Source organism: Camelus dromedarius, chromosome 24, assembly GCF_036321535.1.
Source record: "Camelus dromedarius isolate mCamDro1 chromosome 24, mCamDro1.pat, whole genome shotgun sequence".
NCBI classification, from domain to species: Eukaryota; Metazoa; Chordata; class Mammalia; order Artiodactyla; family Camelidae; genus Camelus; species Camelus dromedarius.
Genome location: NC_087459.1, coordinates 14,836,403 through 14,848,963, shown reverse-complemented (window position 1 = coordinate 14,848,963; position 12,561 = coordinate 14,836,403). Strand labels below are relative to the sequence as shown.

Sequence of the window (12,561 nt, the reverse complement as noted above, 5' to 3'; positions counted from 1 at the left end):
TCTTTTGTGAATTGATAGCTCATTTCCTTTTATTTTGTTCTTTTAGATTGTTGACCAGATAAATACAAAACTGCCATCATCATTTGTAGAAAAACTATTTATACCGTCATCTAAACTACTATTTTTGCGTTATCATAAGGAAAAAGAGGTAAGTGACACACTGATTGGACTTTTGATGACTTAGGTCATTGAAGAATTTGACTCATGTTACTTAATAGGCTACATAAATCAAATTGAAATGATAAATATTTGATTTAAATACAGGAATTATAATGATTCACTTAATATTTGTTGATTGCATACTGTGTACCTGGATGGAGTGATGTGCCAGATAGTTTTTCCAGATTTCCATCATTTGTTTTTGTTAAATTTATTTTATTAAATTTTCATAAAGGCCAAACAGATGTGTTTGTAAAATTATAAATGCAGAAGTTCTGTGTATGTTTTAAATATAACTTCATTATTTCCTAACTGACTCCCAGTCAAAACCATTATATAGACTTTCCAAGTAGCTGTAGTAACACCTATCTTAATGAACTGCTGTTTGTATATGTTTTAATACTGGCTTAAAAGAAAAAAAGACCTTTTAAGAAATTAAACATCGTCATTTGTAATTTAGAGGACCTTTTTTTGGTAATAAAGCTTTATAGATTTTAAAAAGTTTACTGATATATGTAGGTTCCCTAAGTTACTTTTTTAAAATTTAAGGTCTTTGGTGTTTTGGACAGTGAATTTATCAATCTTAAACTGATTGTCATCATCACCATTATGCAGATAGTAATTTGCTTTCCATTAATTTTCATTTGCCTGAATTCTCTTTTTAAGGTTGTTGCTGTTGCCCATGCTGTTTATCAAGCAGTGCTCAGCCTGAAGAATATTCCTGTTTTGGAGACTGCCTATAAATTAATTTTGGGAGAAATGACTTGTGCCCTAAACAACCTGCTACATAGTCTACAACTTCCTGATGCCTGTTCTGAAATAAAACATGAGGCTTTTAAGAATCATGTATTCAATGTAGACAATGCAAAATTTGTAGTTATATTTGACCTCAGTGCTCTGACTACAATTGGAAATGCTAAAAACTCACTAATTGGGGTGAGTCTTTACTTGTAACGGCTTTGCTTTATCCACATTTAAGCCTCTTCTCATTGCATGTTAAATGTTTCATTTGCTATCACGGCAGTGCGTCTACAGAATCAGAACAAATGGCTAATATTTTGGACATACCTGGATAACTAAAGTTGACAGGAATATTTTCTTGCCATGTTTAGCTCTCACCTTCCTTAATAGGTTTTTTTGTATTTGTTTTATTTTTTTAGAAAATTCTTAATGCTTTCTCCTGTTTACTCTAGCATGCTTGTAGAAAATCTGTCAACATTTTCCACAGGACAGATTTGTATAGTTCTTTTAGTATGCAATCCCTTCTTTCTTTGGTATTTTTTTCCTGCTCCCCACTAGAGTTAGTGCTTACATATGGTCCTTACTTTTTTACTACCTACGTTTTTCTAGGTGCATTCATATATTCTTGGGAAAAGATTAAAGATTTCATTCCTTTAAGAAATTTGAAGTGACCCTGCTTTTGATTTATAATTATTGCTATTATTGGTATATTTCTCCCTCCTATGGGACCTTGCAGGATTGAAAAACATATTATTTATAATGAAAAGTAATAGGATATAATTAAGTGGAATAATGTTTTCAAGAGAGAAGGAGGGAAGAGTCAAGATTTGATGTTTATACTTGCATGCTCTCCATATTGTTAGATTAGGTTGCCTTGTGTCCTTCCATAGCTGCTCTTTCCCTCTTTACTAGGTATGGCTTATGTTGGAAGACTGCAGTAGACTCTTCCTTTCTTTGCATTCTAAAAATTTGATTGTTGAGGAATTCACATTGTGTTCAGATTAGAAGAGGTTTACGTCCTTCTGGAAATGAGGAGGCCTGGGGATAGGTCAGTCAGGTGGAAAGGAGTATCTTAGCAATAGAAAGAAAAGGATGGAAAAAGCTTAGTGTGGCAGGGTGTGTCTTTTTTCTCATTGGACAGGGCAACTTGCCATTTGCAGTATATGGAAAATTAAGGAAGTTTGATCTGCATGGAAGGGTACAAGGGCTTTGTTTAACAGACCAGGGATTAGCAGACTACAACCCCGGACTAAATCCTGCTCAAGATCTTTTTTTTTTTTTTTTAATCTTATTGAGATAAAATTCACATATACAGTACCCATTTAAAGTTTACAATTCAATAATTTTTCAAGTATATTCACAGAATTGTGCAACCATCACAAAATGTCACCCATTTTTGTAAAGTTTTATTGGAACATAGCCACTTTCATTCCTGTTTTTTTGTCTGTGACTGCTTTCTAACTGCAGTGGCAGAGTTGAGTTGGACATTGCAACAGAGGTGTCATGTGGCCTGCAAAAGCTAAGATGTTTACTCTTCACAAGAAGTGTTTGCTGATTCCAGGTTTAGTGTACCTAGATTGTTTCCACATTTAAATATGTCATTTTAATTTTTCAAAATGTGTAGAGATATTTTTTGAAAGATAAACTCTTTCTATGCTTATGTATGTCTTGGAGGAGCCAAACATTTACTTTTTCATATCTCATCAGATGTGGGCACTGTCTCCAACTGTCTTTGCCCTCCTGAGTAAGAATCTGATGATTGTGCATGGTGACCTGGCTGTTCACTTCCCTGCCATTCAGTATTCAGTGCTCTACACATTGTATTCTCATTGTACTAGGTAATGTATTTACAAATACTTCTTATGGAAAACTTTTGCTTTTAAATTTTTTAAGGGGAAGATGGGCCCTTTAGAGTATACATTTTTAAAAAAAAGTGTTGATTTAACTTTGGAATTTCATTTTTTTAAGTGATAGATGAAAAGATTAAATTTTGTCTTGCAGGCATGACCACTTCATATCTAGTAGTCTTAGTTCTTCCTCCCCATCCTTGTTTGATGGAGCTGTGATTAGTACCGTAACTACAGCCACAAAAAAACATTTCTCAATTATATTAAATCTTCTGGGAATATTGCTTAAGAAAGATAATCTTAACCAGGACACAAGGTAACTAATATTTTATAATGTATTATTAACTGTTTCTAATTTCTCTTAATTTGGCATTATAATTTGAGAAACGAAATGAAGACTATCAAGGTGGGGTAGAGCAGCTGCTTTACAATGAAACACTTTAAAATTTTGTTTTATTATTGAATCTAGAATTTCTTGTTCTTGAAAGAATTACATGAAACCTCTCCATCCTGCAATATATTATAGACAAATGTTTCTGTAGAGATTTTAAAAGTTTTTTTGTTATAATATATGCTAGTTTGGGGAAATACTCTCAAAAGACAATTTTGACAAAGTGATTTCTATAGTTTTAATGTTTGTTTCTTATTGCTTGAGGTATTTAAAAAACCAAAAGAAAGCTAGTGTAAAAATAATAGGTTATTTAGGTTGTTTTTCTTTTTCTTTTTTTTTTTAGCTGTAAAATCAATTGTATATTTTGCATTTCAGGAAACTATTGATGACCTGGGCTTTGGAAGTGGCTGTTTTGATGAAGAAGTCTGAAACATACGCACCTTTATTCTCTCTTCCATCTTTCCATAAATTTTGCAAAGGCCTTTTGGCTAACAGTAAGATTCTGTGTTTCTTTAACTTTGTTAATCAGTGCTTAAAAGGGATCTTTGATAATTGGAGAAAGATAGTCACTTCAGTGCTTTTCATGACTGGAAACGTATACTCCCCATTTTAATGACAGATGCGTAGTCTGTCTTAAATTTTTTTTTTTGCCATTCTTAATATGTGAAAAATAAGTTGTTTTTAAGTTGTTGTCACATTTTTAAGCTTATGTGAATGTTTATACGTTAAGTATACTTTAAAAACTTCCTTCAGAAAAAGGTTTGGGTGAAGGCTAGTCACCTTAAGTGGATTTTGTTGAATATAACATTTTCCGAAATGTTACCGCAAGTGAGGGTTCCAGGCAGGAGCAGCCCCTCATTCATTGTAGACATTCATTGTTTGTTGAAATGAATGGGTTCAGAAAATTATGATATGCTGGCATATAATTTCTTTTGGCAATCTGAAAATATCTTTTAATTTTTAATAGCTCTTGTTGAAGATGTGAATATCTGCCTGCAAGCATGCAGCAGTCTGCATGCTTTGTCCTCTTCCTTGCCAGATGATCTTTTACAGAGGTATGTTTTTTTTTTTTAATTTGAATTTTCTAAGATAATTTTTTTTTTTTAAATGAAGGTCCTGGGGATTGAACCCAGAACCTCATGCATGGTAAGCATGCGCTCTATCACTGTTCTATACCCATCCCCCTATAGAGGTATAGTTTAAGGATCCAATCTTTTGACCCTGGCCCTAATAACTTGGAAATATTGCCACACTTGTCATACTCTTTTATTTTTTTTGTAGGTGTGTTGATGTTTGCCGTGTTCAGCTAGTCCACAGTGGGACTCGTATTCGACAAGCATTTGGAAAGCTACTGAAGTCAATTCCTTTAGATGTTGTCTTGAGGTATAACAGTTGTGTTGGGGCAAAGACATCCTACTATGTTTAGTTTAAGAAAAGACAAATTACCTATTAGTGGAGTAATGTCACATCTTGTTTACTTCTTAGTGATTGAAGAGATGTCAAAAGATCAAATTATGCAGATCTAGAAGAAAATAACAAAATTTTATAATTTTTGTAAACTTCTAGGCTTGTGATAATTAGTATAGAATAATATGTATAGTGCCAAAATATGTTTCTCAGTAGCTCAGTTATTTGAAAAACTAAACTATCTTCTTTTATAGTTTTGATTAGGTAAATTTTGGAGCTTTAAGAACCTGAAATTTCAAAGTTGTAATAACATCTCTATGTATTTTTAAAGTCTTAATTTTTTTATTTTTAACTTTCAAATTTAGTTGGTAAGGAAATAATTCATTTACAGTATGAGCTAACCTTTTAACTAAAACATTTTGCGTAACAATGTTTTTTATTTTGTCTGCAGCAATAACAATCACACAGAAATTCAAGAAATTTCTTTAGCATTAAGAAGTCACATGAGTAAAGCACCAAGTAACACATTCCACCCACAAGATTTCTCTGATGTTATTAGTTTTATATTATACGGGAACTCTCACAGAACAGGGTAAGACATTTCTTTGACTCTTTCATCTGGGAAAAGTAATTGAAATACGCTTGAATATCTGAACCCTGTGCCCAGTTTTGAGGAGAAAATATGTCAGGGGTGGCAGAGCAGAAAATAATATTCTTCTCAAACGGGTTATTTTAGTTTTCAGCAGTGGAAAGAATTGCTTTGAAGTTGGCATCTGAAGAAACAAAAATGGGCTTTGAAATTGATTGTGAAATGCGGTGACAGTTAACTGATCTGACCTGGTAGTCATTGCTCTGGGGAGAGGCTTGGGGGCATAGGCATTCTGGAGATGTTTAGTTGCAGTGCGTGTTTTGTCCTGATGGCCAGATTATCTTGAGCCTTTTATCCTAATAATCCACCCGCATCATACCCCATTCTGTTTCACTTGAAAAGACCTCCTCAAAATGAGAGGTGGGGATATAATGCTTCCCAATTTTATATGTTTTGCCTTTTTCAAGTAGAGAATATTGTTGTCCCTTACTCCCATTTCCCTTGCAAATTTTTTTTTTAAATGAAGTTGTCATTGTCTGTTAAATATGAAACTGCTTTTCCCAGGAAGGACAATTGGTTAGAAAGATTGTTCTATAGCTGCCAGAGACTGGATAAACGTGACCAATCAACAATTCCCCGCAATCTTCTAAAGACAGATGCTGTCCTTTGGCAGTGGGCTATTTGGGAAGCGGCACAGTTCACTGTCCTCTCTAAGTTGAGAACCCCACTGGGCAGAGCCCAGGATACCTTCCAGACAATTGAAGGTAATCGACTGTGTGCTTTTTCAAACTTTGTTATGTGAATACTTTTAAGCTTATATTAAGAAATAATGAATTTTTTATCTTTGGTAAAAATTTGAGAGTATATAATTTTTTTCTTTAATACTTGAACAGTTAATCTTCTTAGATAAATTTGTTAGAATAAGCGTCCATTGAGTAATTGTGTTGGCAACATTGTTATCTGTTTGTGTTCACAAATTTAGGAGATTTATGTGGGGAAAACATTTTTTTCCTCTAAAAATGAAAAGATTTTTCATGGTGGGAGGTTTGGTTTTAAATGATGGATATACAGAGGATACTGGATATATGTGAATTTGTGAAATTATCTCCAAGAACTTCTAGACTCTTTGAAGATTCCTTATAAATTTAGAATGTTGTCTTTGGTTTTAGGTATCATTAGAAGTCTTGCAGCTCACACATTAAACCCCGATCAAGATGTTAGTCAGTGGACAACTGCAGATAATGATGAAGGCCACAGTAGCAACCAGCTTAGACTTGTGCTTCTACTGCAGTATCTGGAAAACCTAGAGAAGTTAATGTATAATGCATATGAGGGATGTGCCAATGCATTAACATCACCTCCCAAGGTTGGTTTCAGTTGGCTGAATGTTGCTTTGCAGCAGTTTCAGGGTCAAATCTGGTAGTGTGTGCAGAGCTGAAATCACAGTAGACATGTGTATGTGCTTTATGTGTATTTGAGATATCTCTGCCTATAATTTGAACCAGTTCTGAGCTCTTTTCTCTTAATTCTAAAGGTCATTAGGACTTTTTTCTATACCAATCGCCAAACTTGTCAAGACTGGCTGACTCGAATCCGACTCTCCATCATGAGGGTTGGATTGTTGGCAGGCCAGCCTGCTGTGACAGTGAGACATGGCTTTGACTTGCTTACAGAAATGAAGACAAATCCGTCTCAGGTAACGTGTGTGTGAAGTTAATTGTAAACCTTTAATTAGAAAAATTAGGGCTCAATTCCTTTGCTGTGATTTAATCTATTATAAAATAAGTTAAAGGTTCTATTCATTTTTAAAGCTTTTGATCTAATATTTTTATATAATAATTAACTTCCAAAGTCACCTACTCATATTTTTTGCTCAGAACATGTGAAAATGCTCATTACTTATGCTTAAGGGTTGTGTATAGAAGACAATATTTTTATAATAATTTGTAATAACTGTAATGTATAAGAAAATATAACGTTATATGTGGAAGTATAATACTAATAATGTTATAGTGTACGGAAAAAGTGCTGCCTTGTAAGTGGGCTCAGTTAAGTGGAATCCAAAAATTGCAGATGTTTGCTGGTAGAGTAATGTCAATAGGCAATAAATCAAAGACATGCAATTAATCATTCTTTAATTCATGGTTATTTATATTTAATTTTTGCTTTATATTTATTTCACGTGCTATTCCTATAGATGCCACAGTTTAAATGTTAAGTACCTTTTTAAAAATTTTGTAAAGACTAACACCTTGTGCTATTAAGGTGTGTCATCCTCCTTTTGTAGTTACATTATATGTATTTAGGAAATTCTAATAATGTAATATTGTTGTAAAAATAATTGTTAAATAAATTGGACTTTAAATAGGTTTTATTTTTAAATTTTATTCTTTTTTTTTTTTTTTTTTTTTTTTTGGCATGGGGAGGTTTATTTGTTTATTTAATGGAGGTACTAGGGATTGAACCCAGGATCTCGTGCATGCTAAGCATGCGCTCTCCCACTGAGCTATACTTTCCCCCTAAATAAGCTTTAGATTATGAACAGTAGTTGTATATTTAGTAGAGACTTGAATTTAAGGGTATTGAGGTCTGTGATTGATTTTTTCCTAATTCCACTTTCAGGGGAATGAATTGGAAGTAACTATCATGATGGTGGTAGAAGCACTGTGTGAACTTCATTGTCCTGAAGCTATACAGGGAATTGCTGTCTGGTCATCTTCGGTCGTTGGGAAAAATCTTCTCTGGATTAATTCAGTGGCTCAACAGGCTGAAGGGAGGTAAGTTGGAGGGCAAGAAATGGATGATAGGATTTCTTTGTGTTAAAATTTATTACAGACTAACATTAAATGTTAAAAATATTGTTCAATTTCAGCAGTTGAAGCTTAAGAGGCATCTTTAGTCAAAATTAGCAAAATTTAGGTACTTTTCCTCTTTATGAATTAATAGGAAATCTTCCTTAAAACAAGATCTGCCACATTTGTTTTATAAATTCTTTTGAACTTGATTCTTATTTGATAACCTTTCGTGTCAGAGTCTGTTACAAATTATCCTTTATGGCCAGAGTTCTTACTCATTAGCCTTGTGCACTCAACGTTCATATTCACTCGATTTCACTAGGTAGATAAGCATGTACCAAAAAAGCCTCTGTATATTTATGTAAATGTTACCAAATCTGGAAAATGTAGGGAAAAATTTTAAAATGGTTCATAATTCTATCTCCTACTGATAACTTAGTTTTGGTGTATATGCCTTTTGAGTTCTTTTTTCTTTCGTATATAGTTTTCTACCCTCTTTTCACAGAAATAGCAGTGTTTCTGCTGGTCACATGGTTTTTACTTTTTCTACTCAGCAGTGTTGTAAAAAATATTTTGCCATGTTAAATGTTCTGCAGTGTGATTTTTAACAACACATCTTTTTGGTGTGTGCACCATAATTTAACATTCTTTACTGTTGGACAGTAAGATAATTTCTAGTGTTATAACTCATCTTAATGCACCATGGCACTTAATTCTTTGCTCATGGTTGTGATTATTTTCTTTGAACACATTCCTGCAAGCCGATTTACTAGAAGAAAGGCTATAGACCATAAGGCTTATGGTACATGCTATTGTTGATTTACCCTACATAAAAAATGGTTTCATTTTGTATCCCTAGCAATAGAGTATCCCCTTCCCTTCACCTTTGTGAATACAGAGGACTGCTTACTGAGAAACAGGACCCCTAGCACCGTATTAGTGAAAATATATGTTTTAATTTACAGTTTTTAAATTAATCAATAATAGGACTTTCCCCATAGGTTATTGACCATTTATGATTTTTTTTTTAAAACATAGATTATGTCTTTGTGGCCTCTTATTTTTTTGGTTATTGATCTGTGAAATTTTATTACACACTAAAATTATTGATGCTGTCTAATTTCTTGGTTTGTAATTTGTTTTTGTTTTTTTCTTCTGGGACAATAACTTTTTTTTTTTAATTGAAGTATAGTCAGTTACAATGTGTCAATTTCTGGTGTACAGCATAATGTCCCAGTCATGCATATATATACATGTATTCGTTTTCATGTTCTTTTTCATTAAAGGTTATACAAGATACTGAATATAGTTCCCTCTAATTTGTTTTTAATGTTTATGGTGTGGTTTTTTATGACGAGAAGTTTCAAATTATGTTGTTCTTTATGTATTCTTCCTTCTGTTTATTCTTCTGCTTAGTCTTTGTACACATTGGGATCAGATACTTGCTGATATTTTGTTAGTTATTTTATACTTTTTTTTTTTAATATTTAATGATCTTTGTACTTATTTTCATTTTTTGTGAGAAAGAGATCTGAGTTTGTGCCTCAACCTCATACAGAATAATCAACTCATTGTCTCAGCCCAGCTTATTGAGTAACCCATTCTTTTTAGTTTTTTTGGAAATGAAATATGTGGGTAATTGACAAATAAAGCTGTTTGAACTTGCATTGAAGGTTTGAAAAGGCCTCTGTGGAGTACCAGGAGCACCTGTGTGCCATGACAGGTGTCGACTGCTGCATCTCCAGCTTTGACAAATCTGTTCTCACGCTGGCCAATGCCGGGCGCAGCAGTGCCAGCCCCAAGCATTCTTTGAACGGTGAGCATTCAGGGTTTAAATAAAAAGTTACAGCCAAATAGTTGGTACGGATGATCTTACTGTATGTTTTTAGATACCTGTGCTCTTTCAAATATTTATAACTGCTTCAAATCTCTCTGACTTTATAAAAAACTGTCAGGTGAATCCAGAAAAGCCGTGCTGTCCAAACCAACCGACCCATCCCCTGAGGTAGTCAACTACTTGGGGAACAAGGCGTGCGAGTGCTACGTGTCAGTCGCAGATTGGGCCGCTGTGCAGGAATGGCAGAACGCTGTCCATGACCTGAAGAAGAGCACCAGCAGCACTTCTCTCAACTTGAAAGCTGACTTCAATTACATAAAGTAAGAATTTCTTTTCACTTAGAAACTGATCCTTAACCCCGTTAGACAAATTTTCGGTATCTTTAAGGTCTTCCTTTATGACAGAAAAATATTAAAATTGTCCCATATTTACTATAGCAAGATGGTTGTAGTTTTAGTAATACTTCCATTCTAAAGATGACTGCAATGAGAAACCAACATTTGTGGTGAGGAAGGTATTCATGCAATGAGGAAACAGGTTTGTAACTGTTGAAACAGTCATTTGGTGCTGATTCTCAGAAGCTGTCATAAAATCATAATGAGTAGAAAGAGAAATTTGTCATTGCTTTAGAAAGGATAACATATGATGACTTTGTTCCTAAGTTAGGTGTGACTATATTAAAAACATTTGTTCTAAGGAGGACAGAGTTTATGACATTTGTAAATTAAACTTCCTTTCCTATTTTTTTGTTCTCCTTATTCTTCTGTGCATTTATTAATCCCTTAATTGAAAATTTGAGTATAGGCTTTGTCCCAGACATTTGGCTGGGAATGATAAGGACCACTAGCTGTCCTGCCATCGAGGAGCTCAGCTTCTAGTGAGGAAATGAGTAGGGTAATTTCTCCATTGAACATGTGCTAAGTGCCAGCCAGTGGCATGCAGCACTATATAAAACAGACACAAATTCTGGTGCTTGAGGAGCTGACCTTCTAGTGAGGGAGAGACACACCAATAGACCAGGTTGGGAAATGCCATCAGGATGTCATTTGAACACAGACTTGAAACATACCTGATGCAAGAATGATGGGCTTTTGAAGGGAGGATATAGCTCAGTGGTAGATTGCATACTTAGCGTGCTCGAGGTCCTGAGTTCAATCCCCAGTACCTCTATTTTAAAAATAAATAAATAAACCTAATTACCCCCCCAAAATTAAAATAAAAAAAGAAAGATTCGTATTAAGAAAAAGTAATTGTTATAAAAAAAAAGAATAATGAGCTTGGAGTGTTCTGGAAATACTGGGAGGCCACTGTGTTTGGAGCAGAATGAATAATAGGAGACAAAGGTTAGAGAAGTAGGTGGGAACTGTGAAAAAGACTTGGGCTCCCAATAATTTAGAAAACTTTAGGTGGGATTTGAACAGGAGAGATCTGGGGGGGTGAAGGAAGAGGGAGGAAAACAGATGTTACTGAAGTAAGAACACACAGAGACCAGCGAACTATGTTTAAGTTACTTGAAACGTGCAGGTGAGATTGTTTTAGAAAGCAGTTAAGAATTGGATTTGGAACTAAGGTGAAAACAGAGAGAGATTTAGGGATCCTTAGTATACAGGTGATAAAGGCCCTCTTCCTTTTCATGCTTTATACCTCAGAGCCTTTGTAAGCCACAGGTAAGGGGGAGAGTGAGTGAAAAAGAGAGAAGGCCAAGCTCAGAGTCCTTTTGAGCATCTTTGTTAAGGGATGGGAGAAGAAACTGTTGAAGAAAACACAGGAAGGACACTGAGGAAGGACATGTCTGAGATGTAAAAGAAATCATCAGCCTTGTAGAGAGATACAGAGAAGCAACCAGGTTGAGTACTACAGAGTGGTGGAGAAATTTGAAAATGAAAAGCTTTAGTTAGGTTAATTGGGTAATGAAGTCAAGGAGAGAGAGCTACGGCTAGAGGAGAAGATTATGTGTTTATTTTAAATATTGGGGAGATTAAGTGTTCTTTTGAGCCAAGAGGAAGGAGCCACTAGAAAGCAGGGGTTGAAGAAGCAGGAGAAAGAACATTGAAGCATTAACTGGACCCCATCTTTCCTGTGCCTCAAGGAAAGCAGTTAAAGTTGGATACAGACAGTTTTGGGAGTGGATGGGGGTGAGGAGGTTAAGGGTAGAGGAAATGAAAGTCTGTTTTTATTTCTAAGGAGTCAGTCAGTAGTGGAAAGTCTGAGGGCATCGTAGAGCATAGTGGGGACACAGCAGACCTGCCATTGGAGAGGATGCAGACCCCGTGGTGGCAGAAATGATAAGTGTGCTCATCACCAAACTGACAGTTCATCAGTGTCCAGTGATTATGGCTCACCTGAGAAGGTGATGGTTGTATTGACCGTAGCTTGGGGCTTATTAAGGTAGAAGCAGGCACAGTCAAGTAATACACATTTCTAGTGCTGTATTCAGGTTGAGTGGTAAGGGAGGTGACGCAGCGAGAGGGACAGGAAAAGATGAGAGATTAATGGAAAAGAGGGAGATTGAGAAGCTATAAGTCTTACAGGCTGGAGAGCAGCTGTAATAGGAATGGGAACTGAGTGAGAGATCTGAAAGTAGCAGTGGAGAGCTAGGAGGATAAGGCCTCTTATGCTGGCAGTGACACTGCAGACTGTAGAAGGAGGTTCAGAGGTGTCACCTTTTTCAGATAGAGAAGGTAAGGAAGAATTCTTTGAAAGAGAGATAGACGCCATGAAACAGTGGAAGGGAGAGGAGGGAGGCCAGCAGTGAAAGAAGGCAGAATGAGGATATCAGGTCGAGATAACAGGAT

General features: G+C 35.1%; 1 protein-coding gene across 3 annotated transcripts in view; it reads left to right on the top strand.

The window, feature by feature from the left end:
- Positions 1-12,561, top strand: part of SMG1 (SMG1 nonsense mediated mRNA decay associated PI3K related kinase) — an 88,103-nt gene that overhangs the window by 36,421 nt on the left and 39,121 nt on the right. For all 3 annotated transcript variants that reach the window (XM_031433147.2, XM_031433146.2, XM_031433148.2), the window contains 14 exons: positions 47-148; positions 826-1,095; positions 2,608-2,738; positions 2,902-3,063; positions 3,514-3,632; positions 4,106-4,193; positions 4,420-4,521; positions 4,997-5,137; positions 5,699-5,898; positions 6,304-6,500; positions 6,669-6,830; positions 7,757-7,911; positions 9,603-9,745; positions 9,885-10,086. In XM_031433147.2, coding sequence (XP_031289007.2) covers positions 47-148; positions 826-1,095; positions 2,608-2,738; positions 2,902-3,063; positions 3,514-3,632; positions 4,106-4,193; positions 4,420-4,521; positions 4,997-5,137; positions 5,699-5,898; positions 6,304-6,500; positions 6,669-6,830; positions 7,757-7,911; positions 9,603-9,745; positions 9,885-10,086 — 2,174 coding nt within the window. The remainder of the gene's footprint in view (positions 1-46; positions 149-825; positions 1,096-2,607; positions 2,739-2,901; positions 3,064-3,513; positions 3,633-4,105; positions 4,194-4,419; positions 4,522-4,996; positions 5,138-5,698; positions 5,899-6,303; positions 6,501-6,668; positions 6,831-7,756; positions 7,912-9,602; positions 9,746-9,884; positions 10,087-12,561) is intronic.